This window comes from Nomascus leucogenys, chromosome 14 (genome assembly GCF_006542625.1).
Source record: "Nomascus leucogenys isolate Asia chromosome 14, Asia_NLE_v1, whole genome shotgun sequence".
Lineage (NCBI taxonomy): Eukaryota > Metazoa > Chordata > Mammalia > Primates > Hylobatidae > Nomascus > Nomascus leucogenys.
This window is the reverse complement of record NC_044394.1, coordinates 58,883,514-58,905,632: the sequence shown is the minus strand read 5'-3', so window position 1 is coordinate 58,905,632 and position 22,119 is coordinate 58,883,514. Positions and strand designations below refer to the sequence as shown.

At 52.2% G+C, this 22,119-nt stretch overlaps 1 protein-coding gene across 8 annotated transcripts; it reads left to right on the top strand.

Annotated features, from left to right (window-relative positions):
- The first annotated feature begins 4,797 nt into the window (after positions 1–4,797).
- RTKN (rhotekin) lies at positions 4,798–22,103 on the top strand. 8 transcript variants are annotated; one of them, XM_030827118.1, is made up of 13 exons: positions 5,431–5,508; positions 7,235–7,661; positions 15,298–15,497; positions 17,286–17,347; positions 17,445–17,498; positions 17,598–17,715; positions 17,933–18,142; positions 19,025–19,119; positions 19,230–19,336; positions 19,571–19,699; positions 20,371–20,539; positions 20,690–20,794; positions 21,390–22,081. In XM_030827118.1, exons 2-13 carry the CDS (start codon positions 7,590–7,592, stop codon positions 21,719–21,721), a joined length of 1,653 nt encoding a protein of 550 aa, XP_030682978.1. In that variant the 5' UTR covers positions 5,431–5,508; positions 7,235–7,589; the 3' UTR covers positions 21,722–22,081. The 8 variants fall into 8 exon arrangements, with proteins under 8 accessions (XP_030682976.1, XP_030682978.1, XP_030682982.1 ...); XM_030827117.1 differs by lacking the exon at positions 5,431–5,508 and adding an exon at positions 6,601–6,859 and having other exon boundaries at positions 21,390–22,103; XM_030827119.1 differs by lacking the exon at positions 5,431–5,508 and adding an exon at positions 6,605–6,711.
- The last annotated feature ends 16 nt before the right edge of the window (positions 22,104–22,119 follow it).

Genomic DNA, 22,119 nt, shown 5'->3' with positions numbered 1-22,119 from the left:
TGCAACCTCTGCCTCCCGGGTTCAAGAGATTCTTCTGCCTCAGCCTCCCGATTAGCTGGGATTACAGGCACGCACCACCACACCGGCTAATTTTGTATTTTTAGTAGAGACAGGGTTTCACCATGTTGGCCAGGCTGGTCTTGAACTCCTGACCTCAGGTGATCCACTGCCTTGGCCTCCCAAACTGCTGGGATTACAGGTGTAAGCCACCATGCCCAGCCATAATTTAATTTTCTTTTGTTTTGAGACGGAGCCTCGCTCTGTCCCCCAGGCTGGAGTGCAGTGGCCTGATCTCGGCCCACTGTAACCTCCACCTCCCAGGTTCAAGCAGTTCTCCTGCCTCAGCCTCCTAAGTAGCGCCAAGCTAATTTTTGTATTTTTAGTAGAGACAGAGTTTCACTATGTTGGTCAGGCTGATGTCAAACTCTTGACCTTGTGATCCACCCGCCTTGGCCTCCCAAAGTGCTGGGATTACAGGTATGAGCCACTGTGCCCAGCCCGTAATTTAATTTTTAATTAAGGCAGTGTTTAGCAACTGGCATGCCCAATTCCAGAAGAGTCATCAACACAAGCCGCTGGTGTGAGCTTCAGCACTTGAATGCACCAACCTGTCTCAGTGTTTTCTTCTGGAAGTGGAATATTTGAGGGTGGGGAAGGCATACTTTTATTCATTTTTTTCATTATTTACATTATTTAAAAAACAGTGGCATTTATAGTGTGTAAAAAACTGTACATGTACTTTCAAATATTTTTCAAATGAAATTTAATTTAAAAAATAAATCTGGCTGGGTGCGGTGGCTCATGCCTGTAATCCTAGCACTTTGGGAGGCCGAGGCGGGCAGATCACGAGGTCAGGAGTTCGAGACCAGACTGACCAACATGGTGAAACCCCGTCTCTACTAAAAATACAAAAATTAGCCGGGCATGGTGGCACGCACCTGTAATCCCAACTACTCAGGAGGCTGAGGCAGGAGAATCGCGTGAACCTGGGAGGCAGAGGTTACAGTAAGCCGAGATCGTGCCACTGCACTCCAGCCTGGGCGACAGAGCTAGACTCCATCTCAAAAATAAAAATAAAAATAAATAAATAAATACATATATACATACATAAATCCATAGAAATTTTGACCCTTATCTCTCCTCCCTCAGTTGAGTGCAGTGTTAGTTGGCTTCCCTGACTCCAGTCACAACTCCTCCAACTGATTAATGGAAAAGGTTGCCAAATTATGATCTCTAAAGTTAATTCTGGGCCGAGGAACAGTGGTCACACCTGTAATCCCAGAACTTTGGGAGGCTGAGGCAGGAGGATCACTTGAGGCCAGGAATTCAAGACTAGCCTGTACAATGCTGTCTCTACAAAACAATTTAAAAATTAGCCTCACATGGTGGTGCACACCTTTAGTCCTAGCTACTCAGGAGGCTGAGACAGGAGGATTGCTTGAGCCCAGGAGTTCAAGGCTGCAGTGTATTATCATGGCACCACTTTGCTCTAGCTGGGTAACAGAGTGATATATATTATATAAATAAATATATATATAATATAATATAAGATAAACCTGATCGTGTCCCTCCTTCCCAAAAATCTTCAGCCACATTGAGTATAAACTCTCAGGCAGGATTTGAGCTCAATCTCCTTTTTGAAGATCCTCCATTCCTCTGCCTCCTTCCTGGGTCTCAGGCCAGGGGTTTTCAAACCCTTCCACAGAGCTTTTGTTCACTGGGGGAGCAGCGAGCAGCTGAGCACCTGTGGGTAGACAAGGCATGAGACTCTAGCACCTGCTCCCATCATAGCAGCTCTGAGTTGATTTCACACATTTCAGGTAAGATTTCATTTAAAAAAAAAAGGTTCTGTTGCTTAAATACAAACATTTGAAATGAACTGTCTTAGTCCAACAGGATGGCACATCTCAGTCAAGGACTCTCAAATCTGCATGCTTCTCCTTTATTTACTTCAACTGATGTTTATTGATCACTTGCTGTGTCCCAGGCACCGGGGACAAGACAGACTGCCCCTCCCTAGAAGGCTTACAGTTCAGAGGAGTGATGATGAATATTTGAAGAAATTAAGGAACAATATCTTTCTCTTTCTTTCCCCTCACACATCTTTTGTGGTTAATCTCAGATGACATGGACTTTATAAATCTTTTGATCTGCCCTTCCTACTGACCAGAAGAACTCCCTTCTCCATATAAAATTTTGTGTGTGGAGGATGTTGGTGGTTTTTCCTGTTCATTTTCCATTCTCTCACCTTCTGGTGGTAGTGGTTGGAACATTCTTTGGGAAACAACTCTCCCCCACCTTCTCCCTCCCAGTTCACTGGGTTCTGGTTAGTCTCCAGGAGTGGGCAAGTGACCCCAGGCCTCGCCAGCTGGCATCTAGAACCTCCTTAGCCACAGCAATTGGTTCAGAGCTGGCCACCCTCTGACTCCAGTGATTGGTTTGGGATGGATGAATGATCACAAATGTCTCACAGTGAATCCCAGACATGTGTAGGAGCCTCAGGAAACAGATGCTCTCTTTTCAGCTGAATTTAAGCCTGAAAAGATGTAGACCCAGAATTTTGGGCAGCAATTTTCGTTACACTGTGGAGAGTGAAGCCAACATGGTGGAAAGTAGAACCAAGTGATGGGAAGAGACTGGATATTCCTGACACTCAATGAGTGGGTCAAGCCACATCTAAAGTTTGACCCCTGGCTCATTTGTTTGTATTGGCTCAGTTCCAGGAGCCAATGCATTTTCCCCTTTTGCTTTAGTAATTTTCAGTCAGCTTTTCCAAAAGAATGTTGAAATGATTTGCCATAGCAAAACATTTCTAATCTGGACTCTCTGAGAGCTCAAGACTGGTATGTCTCTGGGTCCAGCCAGCCTGCCATGTAGGAGCCTCACCCTTTCTCAAGTTCTCTCTGTGTTCTGAAGCCTTCAGGAGATCTGTTTATGTGTGGTCAGCAAGCTAATCCTTTGCCATTTCCTTCTCTTCCACTGGGCTTTCCCCGGAGGGGGCAAGAAGGGAACCCTGTTTTTTTGTTTGTTTGGTTGGTTGGTTTTGAGACAGAGTCTCGCTCTGTCGCCCAGGCTGGAGTGCAGTGGCACGATCTCGGCTCACTGCAAGCTCCGGCTCACTGCAAGCTCCGCCTCCCAGGTTCATGGCATTCTCCTGCCTCAGCCTCCTGAGTAGCTGGGACTACAGGCACCCACCACCACGCCAGGCTAATTTTTTGTATATTTAGTAGAGACAGGGTTTCACCGTGTTAGCCAGGATGGTTTCGATCTCCTGATCTCGTGATCCACCCCCTTGGCCTCCCAAAGTGCTGGGATTACAGGCGTGAGCCACCGCGCCCAGTGGGAACCCTGTTTTTATGGAAGCAGGGAGTGGTAAGTCCAGCCAGGTAAGTCCAGCCATCCAGCAAAGCAGCTGATTATATCTATATATCTATATCTATATCTATATCTATATCTATATATCTATATATCTATATATCTATATATCTATATCTATATCTATATCTATATCTATCTATAGATAGATAATATTGGCCAGGCGTGGGCCACGCCTGAAATCCCAGCACTTTGGGAGACCGAGGCGGGTGTATCACCTGAGGTCAAGAGTTCGAGACCAGCCTTACCAACATGGTGTAACCCCATCTCTACTAAAAATACAAAAATTAGCCAGATGTGGTGGCAGATGCCTGTAATCCCAGCTACTTGGGAGGCTGAGGCAGGAGAATCGATTGAACCCATGAGGCAGAGGTTGCAGTGAGCCGAGATCATGCCATTGCACTCCAGCCTGGGTGACAGAGTGAGACTATGTCTTAAAAAAATTAAAATACAAATAAATAAATAAAAATTAAAAATGATACATATTTGTAATGCTTTTTAAGAGATGGGGGTCCCACTATGTTGCCTAGGCTGGACTTGAACTTTTGGGCTCAAGCAATCCTCCCACCTTAGCCTCCCAAGTAGCTGGGACTATAGGTGTGCACCACCATGCCGGGCTAGTGTGTGTGTGTGTGTGTGTGTGTGTGTGTGTGTGTGTTTTGTTGACACAGGGTTTCATGTTGCCCAGGCTGGTCTCCAACTCCTGAGCTCAAGAGTGATCAGTCCCCCTTGGCCTCCCAAAGTGCTAGGATTACAGGCTTGAGCCACTGCACCCAGCCATTTTTTTTTTTTTTTTCAGACGTAGTTTCGCTCTTGTTTCCCAGGCTGGAGTGCAATGGTGCAGTCTCAGCTCACCACAACCTCTGCTTCCCGGGTTTAAGCGATTCTCCTGTCTCAGCTCTCAGCATGGCACTGGCCAGCATGCGTGCAATGGTGCAGTCTCAGCTCACCACAACCTCTGCTTCCCGGGTTTAAGCGATTCTCCTGCCTCAGCCTCTCAAGCAGTTGGGATTACAGGCATGCGCCACCATGGCCAGCTAAATTTTGTATTTTTAGTAGAGACGGGGTTTCTCCATGTTGGTCACGCTGGTCTCGAAATCCCGACCTCAGGTGATCCACCCTCCTAAGCCTCCCAAAGTGCTGGGATTACAGGCTTGAGCCACCGCGCCCGGCTGCTCTTTATGCCTGCAAATATGGGGCACTTGCCTTGTGCCAGGCACTATGCTGGGCATTTTACCCTCATTCTTATAGGTAATCCTCATAGCAACTTGAGGAGTGGGGATAATTACAGTATTCCCACTGAACAGATGAGAAAACTGAAGCTCAGACAGGCCAGTGACTGGACCAAGTCAATGATTGCACGGTTAGTTAGTGACAGAGCTGGGGTTTCACGACGTGTTTAAGCACCGCCCCATCAGTTGTGGCCACTAGGCTTAGGCGGATAGCCTCGCAGAGGAGCCTAGGTGGGGAGGGGGACGAAGAAGAAACATTTGGGACTGTAGGATGTTGAAATGGTCTCTTCGGAGGCTGCTGGTATTGAAACTGGGCAAGGTCCCAGGGCCCTAGTAGAGCCGGAGCGTGCTACGCTGCGATCCCTGAGCCACGGGGTTTTCAGCGCACGGGAAGCCAGGTTTGCCAGGTTGGGGCGGCTGGCGGGGCAGGGCTTCTCGGTCCGTCCCAAGTCCAGGTAAGCTCTCGCGACCTGCGCGGGCAGGGAGAACGCTCCCGCACAGTGCTTGCGAGGTGCAGTGCGCCCCTGCGGGCTCCGGGGCCGTCGGGCCAGGTCGGCTTGGCGCCCAGGGACTGGCCGGACGTGCTGGGCCTTTGGCGGGGGTGGAAGAGGAGGTTGCCGCGCCCTGCCCGGCCCAGGTGTCGTCTCCGGGGGCGGGGTTTGGAGCCCCGCAGCGGGAGATTCCCGGGCGGACTGGCGGGCTAGCGTCGAGAGACAGAAGCCGAGGAGAGGAGGCTAAGCCGGGCGGCGCGGGGAGCGCACTGCGCAGGCAAAGTCGCAAGGCCGCCAGCATGTTCTCCCGAAACCACCGGAGCCGGGTCACCGTGGCCAGGGGCTCCGCCCTGGAGATGGAGTTCAAACGCGGCCGCTTCCGACTCAGCCTCTTCAGCGACCCGCCCGAGGTGAGAGACCCGCGTCCCTGCCTTCCCCTTCCGCGGCTCCCAGGGGCAGCCCCAGCCACCACGGCCTCCTTCCCTCGCCCGCGTACACGCCGAGGTACGGAGACGCACGGTCTGGGTACAAACCCGACGGAGTTGTTGACTTAAAAAGTAAGGTGTGGACAGTCTGCATTTTCATCGGATCCGTGCTGCCCATTCCCCGGCCTGGTTAGGATTATCTTCCTGAGCCTGGAAAAAGCCTGGGTTGGTCTCAATTTGTAGGGCCCCAACTCGACTCCCAAAATGTGCCCGGACCCCAAAATGTCTTGGGCATCCCCGGGCCAAGGGCAGTGGGCAGTTAGGCGGGCCCCAAGCGCTCGGACTCTTGGCCTGGGCTCCCGCTTGTTCCCCTGCCGCCAGCCCCATCCCACAACCTGTCGCAGCCATCTGGTCCAGCCTCTGTCATCAACCCCGACTTTAGGCCGGGGCCGCTCGCTTCCCCGAAGCCCAATTCAAAGGCTCCTCCCTGCCCCTGCAGGGCTTTTAACTCCTTGGGGTTACTTCCCACACGCAAAATTTCCGCCTCCTTTTCTGGGGCCTAAGATGAGTCCAGCCCCTAGGCTGAGCGTCTCCCCCCGTCCGCCGTCCACGCGTTAACCTGTTGGAGCCCCACCTGTAACGCCCTAGAGGCTAGGGCGGGGCTGAAGGTGTGTGGTTGAGCGGAGACTGAGAGGGCGAATAGCTACCCCGAAGACTCTTCTGTCCCCAAGGTCAGACTCACACTCGCCCAAGGAGAGCCTAGTTCCAAGCCTTCCCTTCCGGGTCTGGAAAGAGTTAAGTGAGGTGGGCCTTCCTTCCGCCCCCTCTACCTCCCGGCTGGGATTCCAGGCCTGGCTTCTGCCCTTTCCCTCCAGCCTGCCCAGAACAAAGAGGCTCTTTCACACCCTTGTCCCGGCGTCCCGGGCCTTCTCTGACTCAGAAGCTAGTGGACCTGGGGAGAGGGGGCCTTTGTTGGGTCCCCTTGCCCCCAAGCGACTGGTCCCGAGGAACCCGCGTGGGGCCAGCGTGGTGGAGTAAGGGGCGAGGCCCGGGACCAGGGGGTGGGGCCTGTGAGCTGGGGCCGCCCCTGGGATTAGCCCGGCCTTCGGAGACAGCTCCGAGGAGCTGGGGCGGAGCCGCAGGGCCCGGCCGCCGAGTGGAGTGTGACTCCGTGGGCCTGGCGTGGAGGTGGGGGCGCTAGGCTGCAGCTGGCTGGGAATCGGGGTTGGTTTCCTGTCTGGAAGGGAAGGGGCCTGCAGAAGGGAGCGGGGACAGCAGCAGACAGGCACACCCCTGCCTTCCTCTCTCCCTCTCCTCCCTTCTCTGGAAAAGCGAGGTAATTGTGAGCCCAGGGTGGAGCGGGCTGGATGGGGGCCCTGAGTTGGAAGGGGTGGCCTTAGGGCTGGGCTGCTTTACCAACTCACCCCTTTGTCCCACTCCCTGGGCTCACTCTCCCCTGAGGTCCTCACCTCTGTGGCTCTTTTAACTAACTTTCTCAAACTAAGCCGGAACCCCTCTCGGGAAGCTCCAACCTCCTGCAAACCCCATGACTCTAGAACCTGCATGAGGCGTCGTTTCCCTGCCCCCTTCCAGTTGTGCCTGCCCCTCACTGCCCTCTCGGCACACAGATTCTCTGTCCACTAGGCCAGGGATGTGGGCGGGGGCTGGGGAGCGGCCAGAGTCGGAATGAAAGGGCTTTTTTCTTCCACAGCTGGGAGAACAGCTGCCACCAAAGCGAGACTGGACACTCTGTGCCTAGAGCCCCCTCTGCAGCTGGCCTTTCCTCCTGGGACCCCACTCATCCTCACTTCGCTTTCCTTTTCTTCCCTGCCTGGCTCCCGGCAGGGCCCGGGAGCAGCAGTGGGCGAGGAAAATTTGTCACAGCAGCCAGAGGGGTTTAACAGGAGTGCAGAGGGATAAGGGCAGCCTCTGCCCTCTGCCCAAGAGCTAGCCACCTCTTTAAAGACTGAGGGACCAGTGGGAGGAGGAACTGTGGGACAGTGTGGTACCTATCTGTCCCCCCTCTGGAGGGGTTGACAAGGGAAAGGGCACTGGGGGGCACAGAGATGCAGGACAGATTGCACATCCTGGAGGACCTGAATATGCTCTACATTCGGCAGATGGCACTCAGCCTGGAGGTAATCCCCCGACCCTTGGAGTACACACCTCCTTCACTTGCATCCCAGCCCCAATCTCTGCCCTGCCCATTCCTGCTACAGCATGGTGGGGAGAGCCAGGCCTGCTTAAAGTGGGAAGAGGGACAGGTAGTTCCCTATGCCTTGTGTTGGGTGCAGTGTGTGGACCCAGGCTCATTTCTGCCCATCATAGTCTTATGTTTGCAGCAAGGTTTTTACACCTATTTCAGGAAGCTCTGTGGGTGAGTGTAGATGTCTGTTCTGGGGACAAGGGTTCCTTTTAGGTATGGGAAGAAGAGAGGAGTTCAATGTGAGAGAGGTTTACAGAAAGGATTTAGCCTTGCTAGAGAAGGACTCTGGGCTATGAGTAAGGATTCTGCTGGCCCTTGAGACGGCAAGGTGCTGTTTATTCATGTATTTGTTTTTTTCAATTCTTTACAGAGACAAGGTCTCACTATATTGCCCAGGCTGGTCCTGGCTCAAGTGATCTCCCTACTTCGACCTCCCAAAATGCCGAGATTACAGGCGTGAGCTACTGCACCTTGCGCTATGTATTCTTAAACACATATATAAAACAGGTACTATCTGCCAAGCTCCTTTCAACCATAGGATACCTCAGTGAACAAGACAAGAAAGTTCCATTGTAGTGGGAGAACAGAAATACACATACAAACACATAAATAATATCACATAAAGAAATTATGATGAAAATGGGGATGTAATGAAAATCAGATGAGGGAGGCAATGTTAGATGTGGAGGTCAGGGGAGGCCTCTGTTGGGAGATCTTTGAGCTGATCCCGGGAGGATTTGGAGATATGTGAAGACTGGAGGAAGGGCAAAGGCCCTGATATGAGGATGAGGGTAATATATTTGTGGGAAAGAGAGAGCCAGTGTGGCTGAAATATAGTAGTTGGGGTGGAGCTGATGGGCAGGGGCCAGATCATGCAGGGCCTTGAAGGCCATGATAAGCACCTGGATTTCACCTTAAGTGTGATGTTGGGCCATGGAAGGGTTTTTTTTTTTTTTTTTTTTTTTTTTTGAGACGGGGTCTCGCTCTTTCTCCCAGCCCGGAGTGCAGTGGCGCAATCTCGGCTCACTGCAAGCTCCGCCTCCTGGGTTCACGCCATTCTCCTGCCTCAGCCCCCCAAGTAGCTGGGATTACAGGCGCCCGCCACTGCGCCCGGCTAATTTTTTGTATTTTTAGTAGAGACGGGGTTTCACCGTGTTAACCAGGATGGTCTCGATCTCCTGACCTCGTGATCCGCCCGCCTCGGCCTCCCAAAGTGCTGGGATTACAGGCGTGAGCCACCGCGCCCTACCAGGCCATGGAAGGGTTTTAAGCAAGGGAATGACTCATGCCATGTTTTTAAATGATGGCTGCTATGGAGAATAGGCTGGTGGGAAGTTGAGGGTAGGGTTGGGGGTGGAGGGTTGGCAAGAGAGTTCGCAAATGTCCACCAGGTGGGAGGCTGTTTCAGTAATAGGGGAGTGAACCTGGTGGTGTGAATTAAAATGCTCGTGGTGGAGAAAGGGAGTAGATTTCAAATGGTGGTGGTAGGTCTGACAGGATTTGCTGATGGATTGGATGGGAGGGGTAAGGCAAAGAAAGAGAACTCCAGGATGATTCCCAGGTATGTGGCTTATCAACTGGGTGGTGTGGCCGTTTACGGAGATGGGGAAGATGGAGGAAGTTGTGGAAGTGACTGCCTGGACCAGGCAGGGGCTGCTGCTGAGAGGTCAGAGGCAGGACTGCAAAGAGTCTAGATCAGGAATGGCAGGATATTGTATGTGCTGCCCCCCCTCAAGCCCTGCCCCCACTCCCTGGATCATAGTAGATGTTACTGGTCAATTTTGGCACTGTTTATCAATGAGCCCAGACCTGGCCTCAGAATCTTTCTCAGGACCATCTTGGCATAAACTGTGCAGGTTGTGTCCTTCACACAGGTGCCAGCCAGAGGTGAGAGTCCTGGTCTGGTTTCAGCTGCATCAGGAGGGAGCACCTTTGTCTAATTTGTTTGCCTGGAGAGGGTCAGCTTTTTCTAATTTGTAGAAAGGTGTCCAGTGAACTCATTGGGACTCTACCTAATTATCCTCCATCAGTGCATGAGATAAAACCTATTTGGGCCGGGCGCAGTGGCTCACGCCTGTAATCCCAGCACTTTGGGAGGCCGAGGCGGGTGGATCACGAGGTCAGGAGATCGAGACCACGGTGAAACCCCGTCTCTACTAAAAATACAAAAAATTAGCTGGGCGCGGTGGCAGGTGCCTGTAGTCCCAGCTACTCGGGAGGCTGAGGCAGGAGAATGGCATGAACCCGGGAGGCGGAGCTTGCAGGGAGCCGAGATGGTGCCACTGCACTCCAGCCTGGGCGACAGCGAGACTCCGTCTCAAAAAAAAAAAAAAAACCTATTTGCCATTCATAGTCCTCTGCACTGTCCACGTCAGTTACATGTGGCCATTTAAATCTTACTTTTAGTTCATTAAAATAAAATAAAACATTAATTCCTTAGTTGCTGTAGCTGTATTTCAAGTGCTAGATGGCTACTGAACATTTCCATCACCACAGAAGGTTTTATTGGACAGAGCTGGTCTAGGTATGTAAATGTTTAAATTCTGCATCCTACCCTCCTCCAAAAAGTGTAAATTTTCTCTGTGGAAGGCCTGTCCAAGTTCTGGGGCAGAGGAGAGGCTTAGTTTCACTTTGGTCACTCTCCTAAAGGAGAATGGCTGAGGGTGCTGTGTTCTTTCTCAACCAAGTTCAGCAGGTCCTCAAAAGAGAGACCCATTGATGTTTCAGGGAATGGCAAGAGAGATAGTCACGGAAGAGTAAATCCAAGAAGACTTTCTGGAGGAAGTGACTCAAGCTGCAAGTAAAGGGGGCTTATTTTAAAATATGTGCTAGGCCCAGGTAGAGATGAGACTTTCCCATATAATTCTCAAACAATGCTACGAAGGAGGTGGAATACTCCCCATTTTACAAACTCAGGTTCCAGGGGTCAAATTCTCTGGGCTTGTAAAGTCCGGAAGCCAGGATTTGTACTTAGCCCTCGTGGAGATTCTGAAGGGAACAGAGGGTGGTGAGAAGCAGAGCAGGAAGTCAGAGACAGAAGAGAGTGGGAGGGGTGGAAGGGATATCAACAGGGGGCCTAATGTGTGTGGGGCCCATGACTCATCCTCTATCCCCTTGGGATTTGACCCAGGTCCAGCTGACACCCAGCTCTGGGCTCTTTCCCAGGGGAAATGCTGCCCACTTGGGGAGAGGGTGTGTTTGGGTGGGGAGGGGGCAACAAGGAACTATACCTGGGGTGGGGAAACGCTAGAAGCACAAGGGTCCAGATCCTGAGCCAGGATTCCCAGTTCCTCTGCCTGAAAGGGTGGGAGCCAGTTTCCTAGGGCGTTCCCGGCCTTGGGCCTTGGGAGAGTGGATTTGGGGCTGGAGAGCAGTAGGGAAATAGAGGAGGTGTCTGGGCTCGTGGTCCCGCTTGTCCATGCTGGGCCCAGCGACCTCCCTAGGGCCCCAGCTCTCCCAATTTATACACTATCCGCCCTCCATACTCTCAGGCAAGGGGTCACCTTGGAGGGCAAACGCTACGCGGGAGGGGCCTCCCGGAGCTGGAGCTGGAGCACGTCGTGAAGGCCAGGAGCCTTTTCCAGGGCGGCGCGGGCTCACTCCCGGAGGTCCCGTCCCGCCTCGATGGAGTCTCGGTGGAGGCACCGCCTTGAGCCAAGCCCAGCCAGGTGCCCGAGGGACCTCCAGCGCCCTGGTACCCCTCAGTTGCTCTCGCGGCAATTGGGAGCTGATGTCACCAGCGCCCTGAGCGCTGCAGCTGGAGGCGGTGCAGCTACACTGGCGCCCTGGCTCCTCCGATTTCCCGCGGCCCTCGGGCCCCGCCGGCTCCCCAGGCCAGTGCAGCTCTCTGGACCGCGCGCGCCTCTGCGTGCCTCTCGCAATGGACCGGGCTGGGGAAGGATCCGTGAGTGCTGGGACTGGGATGAGACTAGCCAAGATGGGGGTTGAGGACACCTCCGTGTCCCCCTCCTGCCGGGCTCACCCATTTGGGATGTTTGTGGCTGAAGCTGGGTGCAGACTGGGGTGGGGGTTGTTGGGCAGCGCAGAACCCTGGTGCAGACAAAACTAGACTGGGAGGACCTATGTAGTCTGAAAGGGCTTCCTGGTGAGGGGCTTTGGGAAAGGGTTGGCTTATTACAGAAGGAAAACGGGTGGATGGTTGTGGGGGGAGGTGATAAAAGTCCGGCCTAGCACAGTGGCCCAGAAAATAGCCAAGGGAGCATCTGTAGGCAGGCAGGACAAGGCTTTTAGAAGAGGGAATTTAGGGTGTTCAGGTCTGAGAGACTTGAAGGCTGGAGCCCCTAGGGACAGATGCAAGGGCACAGGGTATGGAGGAGAGCTGGCGTGAGGAAAAAGACAGGTTTGGAGTGGTCACATTAGTTCCCCTGTTTCAAATGGATGGCTCAACTTGTCTCCTGAACCAGTCTGTACACTGTGATAGAGTTAGTCTTCCAACTCCTTTGTGAAGCTTTCCTTGGTCACCTCAGCCAGAAGCATACACAGTCTTGTGAGCATGGTTGTGCCATGACATGGCACTTATGGAGCAGCCATTAAAGTCATCATCTCTCACCTCCCAGCTGGATTTTAAATGTACAGCCTTGGACAGTACAGGGATGCTCCAGTGTTGACTGAGTAAATGCTGCTACCACCAAAGTATAGCATCATTAAAATAAGCATCCCTGCCATTAATGTATACAGCATGCTGGGCACTGTGCTAAGTGCTTTAAGTTCATGCCTCATAGAATTCTCACAGGCCTAGGACTATTTCCATTCCTGATTTACAGATGGGGAAACTGAGGCTTAGGGAGGTTGAGCAAATTGCCCATTGCTTTTTAAGAAGCAGGACCTCCAGGGCTCCTTTCTAAATGAATGTTCCTGAGAATCCTGGTGTCTCTCCCAGTGCCTCTCAGCTGGCTCTTATCCACAGTCCCTCATTCCTGGACCACCTACCTTCCCCCATTCCTTGCCTCTGACCTCATCTCCCAAGCTCAGAGGGCCAGTAGGTGGTGGTTCTCTTAATTTGGGGTGTATAGGGTTCGTGCAGCGTCAGTGAACACTGTAGGTGGTATCCTCCTTGTCCACTGATCCCTTGCCAACTAGATGTCCCTGGCATCACTTGAGTCTGAGGGATAACTCTCATTTGCCTTTCCTTCTGTCCATTCCCATGAGTTGGTGGTTCTCAATCTGGCTGTACCTCAGAATCACTTGGGGAGTTTTCCAAAAGTACATATGCCCCACTCCTAGAGATTCTTATTCTGCAAATCTTAGGTAGGGCCTGATAATTTTTTTTAAACTCCAAAGATCTAATATTTTTTAAAGGAAATACAATTTCCAGTAGTACAAAGGGTATATATAAAGTATCATTAGGCTGGGCGCAGTGGCTCAAGCCTGTAATCCCAGCACTTTGGGAGGCCGAGGCAGGAGGATCACTTGAGGCCAGGAGTTCGAGACTAGTCTGGCCAACATGGCGAAACCCTCTCTGCTAAGAATACAAAAGTTAGGCCAGGCATGGTGTCTCACGCCTGTAATCCCAGCACTTTGGGAGGCCAAGGCAGGTGGATCACCTGAGGTCAGGAGTTCGAGACCAGCCTGGCCAACATGGTGAAACCCCGTCTGTACTAAAAATACAAAAATTAGCTGGGTGTGGTGGCTCACACCTGTAATCCCAGCACTTTGGGAGGCCAAAGCAGGTGGATCACCTGAGGTCAGGAGCTTGAGACCAGCCTGGCCAACATGGTGAAACCCCGTCTGTACTAAAAATACAAAAATTAGCTGGGTGTGGTGGCTCACACCTGTAATCCCAGCTACTCGGGAGGCTGAGGCAGGAGAATCGCTTGAACCTGGGTGGCGGAGGTTGCAGTTGAGCCGAGATAATGCCACTTCACTCCAGCCTGGGCAACAGAGTAAGACTCGGTCTCAAAAAAAAAAAGAAAGGAATACAAAACTTAGTTGGGCGTGGTGGCACATGCCTGTAATCTCAGCTACTCAGGAGGCTGAGGCACAAGAATCACTTGAACCTGGAAGGCGAAAGTTGCAGTGAGCTGAGACCGCGCCACTGTACTCCAGCCTGGGTGACAGAGTGAGACTTGGTCTCAAAAAAAAAATATCATAAATGTTTTCCATTCCTGGCTCCCAGGCCTACAATCACTAATATTTTATGCATAAACATGCATATCTATATCTATGTATAGATATGCATGCACACATGTATATATATCATGCACAAATAGTAGTATGTGCAGTACTACCATTCTTTTCTCACATCATTTATTTTGGAGATTGTTTCATATCTGCATACATATGCATATCTCTTAAATGTCTACAATACGACAGGGTATAGATGTGCTGTTACTTATTTAACCAATGTCCTACTGAAGGGGTTTTAATTTTGCTGTTTAAAACAATGCCGCAATGAGGCCAGGCGCGGTGGCTCACGCCTGTAATCCCAACACTTTGGGAGGCCGAGGCGGGTGGATCACAAGGTCAGGAAATTGAGACCATCCTGGTTAACACTGTGAAACCCCATCTCTACTAAAAATACAAAAAAAAAATTAGCTGGACGTGGTGGCGGGCACCTGTAGTCCCAGCTACTTGGGAGGCTGAGGCAGGAGAATGGCATGAACCCCAGGAGGCGGAGCTTGCAGTGAGCCGAGATTGCACCACTGCACTCCAGCATGGGCGACAGAGCGAGACTCTGTCTCAAAAAAAAAAAAAAAAAAAATGCTGCAATGAATATTTTTGTATGTATGGCTTTACCTAGTTATGTGTTATATATGAAACTATATGTGTAAGATAAACTCCTAGGTATTGGATAGCTGGATTAAAGGATATATAAATTTGTAGTTTTCATAGATTTTTTCCCAAATTGCACTCAAAAGAGGCTGAAGGAATTTATACTTCCAACTATCAAATGCATGAGGGCATCTCTATTTTTCTTATTTGTTATATATATATATATATATATGTTTTGTTTTGTTTTGTTTTGTTTTTTTGAGCCAGAGTCTCGCTCTGTCACCCAGGCTGGAGTGCAGTGGCACAATCTCGGCTCACTGCAAGCTCCACCTCCCAGGTTCACACCATTCTCCTGCCTCAGCCTCCCAAGTAGCTGGGACTACAGGCGCCTGCCACCACGCCCGGCTAATTTTTTGTATTTTTAGTACAGACGGGGTTTTACCATGTTAGCCAGGATGGTCTCGATCTCCTAACCTTGTGATCTGCCCACCTCGGCCTCCCAAAGTGCTGGGATTACAGGTGTGAGCCACTGTGACCGGCTGTTATATATTTTTTTAGAGGTGGGGTCTCACTATGTTGCCCAGGCTGGCCTTGATCTCCTAGGCTCAAGGGATCCTCCTGTCTCAGCCTCCCTCACACACCACTGCACCTGGCTACAAAGCTTCTCTGGTTATTCGTGGGCAGCTGAGATTGAGACCCAATGCCTGCTCTTGAACTGCCTAAAACATTAGTTTCTTGTCAGTTTTACTGGCCACAGCCCACTTGGGGACTGGGGAGTGCTTTAGCCTGTCCTCTGACTGACATTTCCTTCTCACCCTTCCCCTAACCCTGGCTAGGACACAGAGTTGCAGAGGAAGCTAGACCATGAGATCCGGATGAGGGAAGGGGCCTGTAAGCTGCTGGCAGCCTGCTCCCAGCGAGAGCAGGCTCTGGAGGCCACCAAGAGCCTGCTAGTGTGCAACAGCCGCATCCTCAGCTACATGGGCGAGCTGCAGCGGCGCAAGGAGGCGCAGGTGCTGGGGAAGACAAGCCGGCGGTGAGCAAGGGGGAGGCGAGGCCTCCATGGAGGCAGGAGGCCTTCTGGGTGGTGCAGCGTGCGCGTGTGTGGCATGTGGACCACCTTAAAGATGACTTCCCCATGAAGTCTTATCAGGGACCTGGGAGAGACCTTGGTGTTTTACCACCACTGTGTGTTGCCCAGAGGTGCATTTGTGAGTAGCCAGGGCAGGACTTAGAAAAGTCGGTGTGTCTGGTGAAACGTAGCTGATCTGAAGGGTAGCAAGTAATGCAAAAGCACTAATTTGCTAAGCCCTGTCTGTGATCCAGTAAGACTGGCTATCTGGTGTTTAGAATATTAATTTCCTCAACGCTGGTTCACAAAATCGCCAATTTACCACATACTGACAACAGTTTGTTATATCTGGGGTTCACCTTCAGAGGCAGGGAGTGGTAAAGGAAATAAGAAACCACTTAAGGAAAGCCTACCCATTCACACAAATTAGATTGTGCATTCTAAAAGGGCTCAGCTTCTGGATGTAAAATCTAAGCAACACTGACATTAGACTGTTGATCTGACAAGTCTGTAATGACTTAAGTGATGCCATGATAAAACCAAAATATTGGGGAAAATATTTGGCAAATTATTCTAAGAATATGCCAATTTGGATAAAGTGGTCATTTGGAGAATTGGTTTTTAGGAAAGTGGCCTACTTACTCCACTGAGGCTGCTAGAGGAAATAGTCCCAGCCCCTCACAGGCATGGTGCCCATTCCAGCCATGAAGGCTGACACAATGGGAGGTTGCCAGGAGCTCACCCATGAAGCTACCAGAAGAAGGCAGAAAACCCACTCTATGACTATCCCATGAAGCTAGAGGAAGGGCAAGCTGGTGGGGGGACAGCCTCTCCTGAGAGGCAGCATGGACAGACTCTGTCCTGCCAAAGTCCTCACACAGACCACACAGGTGATTTGAGGTACACCCCAAGTGCCTGGCAGCTAAACACATTGCCGTTAGTGCCACATCATTTAGCTTAAGGCTCTACTAAGTCAGTAATTACTTTAGTGGCATTATGAGTAAGTACAGATGAACTGGCATTCCCTTCAGGAAAGGGACACATGTGGTGAGTCCTGATCATGGGCAGGGAGGGAAGGAAGGTGGGGTGTCGGGCCCTGCAGTGGGGTGTGGGGGAGCTGCAGAACTTGGGGCACTAGTAAGGTACAGCATATCGGGCCAGGAGGAAAAAGGAAAAATCAAAGTTGGGGAGTGGTAGGGAAGGAAAAGGGTCTGTAGTGAATGGAACGTAACTCTTCCCTATTGGTGATTTTCCTTTGAACAAACGTTGGCCAAATTATTTTCTGACCCAGTACCCTCCTATATCAAAGAAGTGATGGGATGGTGGGAAATAAGCAGCTTTCCTATTGTTAAAAAAAAAAAAAAAAAAGCCTGGACACCCCTCTAAGCCAGGGGTTTAATGGAGAGCCCTGGAAATGAAGTCTTTCTGTGGGCACCTGTCCCCTCAAGGCCGCACCTGTCCTTGGCAGGGATCTGGAGAGGTGGTCAGGGAGGTTGCTTGGAGAGAGGAGCCCTGAGCTTGTGCCTTAGGTGTGAGTTAATGTGGCTTTAGTGTCCCTGGTGTCCCCAAGCCTGGCAAACTGCTGGGTTCAATGGACAACTTTCCCTTATAGTCCCTCAGCTCTGCCTGTCAGCCTGGCTGGGGACCTGGCGTCTGAGGCCCTGGGATCAGGGGGATCCTAGAGTCCTTGGGACCAGAGCAAGGGGGAATAGTGGCTAGAGGCCAGGCCAGGACATTGTGATTTATCCACAGGCCTTCTGACAGTGGCCCACCCACTGAGCGCTCCCCCTGCCGCGGCCGGGTCTGCATCTCTGGTAAGAAGCACAGCTACCCCAGCTGCTGGCACCCCTTGCCCAAGCACATGGCCTCCTGCCCCATCTCAACACCTATTCCTACCCCTCTGCCCCTTAGACCTCCGGATTCCACTCATGTGGAAGGACACAGAATATTTCAAGAACAAAGGTGGTGAGTTCCACACACCCTGGGACAAATTCAGCGGAATGACCCTGAAGTAGGAGGCTCTCGTGGGATGTGTTTTTTGAGTTTTGCCCTCTTTGTCCCCAGACTTGCACCGCTGGGCCGTGTTCCTGCTGCTGCAGCTGGGGGAACACATCCAGGACACAGAGATGATCCTGGTGGACAGGACCCTCACAGACATCTCCTTTCAGAGCAATGTGCTCTTGTGAGTACCTCAAACTGTGGCTACCTCCTTCCTCCACTCTGCTCCAGGTCTGGATGAGCGAGTTCCAGGGGAGGAAGCTGGGATAGGGGGAGGGTGGAGGAGAGGAGGGGCACCTGGCCTTCTCTGTGGAGCTGTCCTGCACTTGCCCCACCCACATCCCCCACCCTCTGCCTCCCTGGACTTTCCTGTGACCACCCTCCTTTCTTCCTCCCACCAGCGCTGAGGCGGGGCCAGACTTTGAACTGCGGTTAGAGCTGTATGGAGCCTGTGTGGAAGAAGAGGGGGCCCTGACTGGCGGCCCCAAGAGGCTTGCCACCAAACTCAGCAGCTCCCTGGGCCGCTCCTCGGGCAGGCGTGTCCGGGCATCACTGGACAGTGCTGGGGGTTCAGGGAGCAGTCCCATCTTGCTCCCCACCCCAGCTGTTGGGTAAGGCCTTGCACACCGCCACCACCCTCAGCTGCCTGTATTCTGCCCACAGGTGACCTTTGAACTGTGTTGAGTGTGCAGAACCCATTTTGCATTGCTGCCAGGATGTGCAGACAGACATGAATGAGCAGTGGCCACGTAGCTGGGAGGCATTCCAGCCCACGACCCAGAGCTGGGCCGAAGCCAGTCCAGAAAACCAGTAGGAAGGCAGGGAGACTTAGGCCCTGGGGTCTTAACTTTTTAGCAGCAGCAAATACATTTTATTTTTAGAGACAGGGTCTCACTATGTTGCCCAGGCTGGTCTCGAACTCCTGGGCTCAAGTGATCCTCCCGCTTCAGCCTCCCAAAGTGGTAGGATTACAGGCGTGAGCCACAGCACTCAGCCTAGCAAATACATTTTAAGTGGATAGAGCAGAGCTTCTTGGTTGGAGCAGAGTACCCTGGGACCTGTGGTGGTTCCTACATGCACCGGGAGACACCTCATGGGACCACTGAGACTCTGAGAAGCAGTTTGAGAACCTTTGGGTAGTAAACAGAATACTGATTTTGGACACAGATATGGGTTCAAATTCAAACTCCCCCACTTTCCAGCTATAAATTATGGGCAAGTTTCTTAACCTAAGCCTCAAGTTGCCTCATCTAGTTGAAGAATGCCACCAACCTCACAGGGCTATCATAGGAATACAGTGGGATAAAACATATAAAGCATAGGTCCTGACACTTAGCTGGAGCTCGGTAAATGTTTCATTCCTAACTCTCTGGGGAGGCAAGTGAGTTTTCTGTGGGGCAGCCTGAACGATGGGGCAGATCTGCTCAGCCCTTAGAGTTCCTGCTGGCCAACATGCCCCTCCCTTGGCTGATGCTCTCTCCTACCTCCCTTAGTGGTCCTCGTTACCACCTCTTGGCTCACACCACACTCACCCTGGCAGCAGTGCAGGATGGATTCCGCACACATGACCTCACCCTTGCCAGTCATGGTAAGTATGTGTGTGCATGGGGGACACACACATGTGATGGTGAGAAGAGGGGCTATGGGATGGTCCCCTTCTCATTCCCCTACCTCACCCTGCACTTCCTCCTCCCTCAGAGGAGAACCCTGCCTGGCTGCCCCTTTATGGTAGCGTGTGTTGCCGTCTGGCAGCTCAGCCTCTCTGCATGACTCAGCCTACTGCAAGTGGTACCCTCAGGGTGCAGGTGAGGGGGCCCTGAGGAGTGGAAGGGAGCAGGGAGAAGGCAGAGGAGAGCTGGATAACTAGGAATAGAAGAGCTAATGAAAAATCAAGATTTGGGTGGAAGAAATGGGGTATGGCCAGACGAGGGGAGGAATGGACAGCAGGGTGGACAAAACGAACAGGTTCTCATGGGAGGCTGAGAAGAGGGATACTGGGGGATGTGACTTCCCTAGAAAATGTTGAGTCATTTGTGCAGCAAGCTGGGGAGATGCAGAACTGGGCAAAAGTGCATGGAGTTCTGAAAGGCACAAACCTCTTCTGTTACCGGCGACCTGAGGATGCAGACACGGGGGAAGAGCCGCTGCTTACTATTGCCGTCAACAAGGTGATGGGTCCCTTGGTGGTAAGGCCACCAAGGGCACAGGCCCAGGAGCCTCTCCTTCAGGTCTTAGGAGGGTGGGCACATACCTCAGAGAGACAGAAGCAGGCCTCCTGCTCCTGACAGTGCCACATCCAGCTTCAGGGGCCTGTATTCTCCCCAACCACGGCATCACTGGGAGAGGATCGTCCCATTCACTTGCCATCCTCAGTCCCTGCCAAGTCTCAGAAAGGGTTCTCTCGCCTGCAAGTTCAGGGCTTTTCATCCTCTCTCCCTCTTCTCCCTCAGATTCTAATTTATATCTAGTTTACCACTTCCCATTTCTCTCCAGGTCCAATTGCCCTTCTTTGCTCCCTATCCCTTTTATTGGCTTTCCTGCCTACTTTTTGTCAGTTCTGAGGGACCTCTGGCTGGAGCATCCTTGCCTACCTCTGTGTCTTCCCTGCCTTGCTCAATCCTTTTTTCCCTATCTCAAGCTGCTCCTCCTCCCCTGACTCAGGACTGGCTGTCTCATCCCCAGCCCTTTTTTGCCATTCCTTCCTACTCTGGTCAGTAGGAGGCAAATGAGAGGGCTCAGCAAAAGCCCCACAAGTTCATCCTTCTAAGGCAGGGGTGATCAAGGCTGCCTGTCACTGCCAACTTCTGTGACCAAGGTAGACCTCTTCTTTCTCCTGCAGGAGACTCGAGTCCGGGCAGGGGAGCTGGACCAGGCTCTAGGACAGCCCTTCACCCTAAGCATCAGTAACCAGTATGGGGATGATGAGGTGACACACACCCTTCAGACAGAAAGTCGGGAAGCCCTGCAGAGCTGGATGGAGGCTCTGTGGCAGCTTTTCTTTGACATGAGTAAGAGAGAAGGGGGCTGGGTTGGACCTTTGGGAAGAACTGGAGTTTGTCATTTTTACTAAAGGCCTCTGTTTCAAGACTGTGTGGAAGGGAATGTAGCAGGAGAAAGGGCAGCCTGGCCCTCTCTTTTAATCAGCGCTCTTCTTCCAGGCCAGTGGAAGCAGTGCTGTGATGAAATCATGAAAATTGAAACTCCTGCTCCCCGGAAACCACCCCAAGCACTGGCAAAGCAGGGGTCCTTGTACCATGAGATGGGTAAGTGAGAGGAATGTGAACTCCAGGAAGCTAATGGGAAGTAGGGTTGGGGACTTCAAGAGAAACCAGATAATGGAAACAGAGAGAAAGCACACTCTGGGCTACACCAGATCTCTGGGGACCCAAGTCTCACCCAATCCTGTGTGTTCTTTTCTCCTCTCCAACTCTTCTTAGAACCACCTCCACCAAAGTTCAAAACAAAACCCCAATGAGCCAGGATCATTTCATTGATTTCTTTCCTAATTTCTTCTTTTCTGTTTCTCTTTCTGTATGTGGATTCCTGTCTCTTCTGACCCCTCACTTGCCTGGCACCGCTTTCATTTTCTCCTCTTTCTTGGTTTCTTCACCCACCTCTGCTCCCCACCCCTCCCCTTCCCATCCTCATCTACCTCGTGCCCCATGTCCCACAGTCTTACCAGAGCCTGTAGCCCCAGGGGGCCCAGGTGAGGGGCTGCTCCTGCAGGATAATGCAATCTCCACTGAGATCCGGGCTTTGCTTTCCTCCTATTACAGTTACAGGTGATAGGGCTGGGTAGGCTTGGGGCCTGAGCTCTGACTAGCCCAACCCTCCCCCAACCCCTTCCTGGTGCCACAGCTATTGAGCCGCTGGATGACATCGCAGCGGTGACAGACATCCTGACCCAGCGGGAGGGCGCAAGGCTGGAGACACCCCCACCCTGGCTGGCAATGTTTACAGACCAGCCTGCCCTGCCTAACCCCTGCTCGCCTGCCTCAGTGGCCCCAGCCCCAGCCTGGACCCACCCCCTGCCCTGGGGGAGACCCCGAACCTTTTCCCTGGATGCTGTCCCCCCAGACCACTCCCCTAGGGCTCGCTCGGTTGCCCCCCTCCCACCTCAGCGATCCCCACGGACCAGAGGCCTCTGCAGCAAAGGCCAACCTCGCACTTGGCTCCAGTCACCAGTGTGAGAGAGAAAGGTGCTGGCATAGGATCTGCCCAGAAGAGAAAATGACCCATGTGCAGTTGGGTTCTGGATACAGCACTGTCTATAGCAAGTTGGCCAGTCTGGCCTCCTGTTCCTCTGCTGGACCTGGGGTCAGCTGCAGGGGTGGGCAGAAGCCCCTCTTAAATTGTGGTTGCCATGGTACCGAGGGACTCATTCCTGGGGCTCGCTGGGACCTCCCTAAACCCTTCCTGGAAGAAAACTGGAACCAACTCTGCCCTACCTCCCTGCACTAACCAGCTTTGAGGATGGCACTGAAAAACCCTTGGAGGAAACATACCTCCCTTGTGACTCCCACATCAACCATTAAAGTTATTTAACAGCAGCCTTCACCTGGCTCCTGAGGACAGGGTGCCTCTGTCT

What these genes read in the sequence shown, in the direction of transcription:
- RTKN (XM_030827116.1), top strand. Translation starts at nt 5,398, where the DNA reads ATGTTCTCCCGAAACCACCGGAGCCGGGTCACCGTGGCCAGGGGCTCC. An exon ending in TCTTCAGCGACCCGCCCGAG is followed by an intron (nt 5,509 to 15,297) that starts GTGAGAGACCCG and finishes AACCCTGGCTAG; the next exon opens with GACACAGAGTTGCAGAGGAA. An exon ending in GTCCTTGTACCATGAGATGG is followed by an intron (nt 20,795 to 21,389) that starts GTAAGTGAGAGG and finishes CTGGTGCCACAG; the next exon opens with CTATTGAGCCGCTGGATGAC.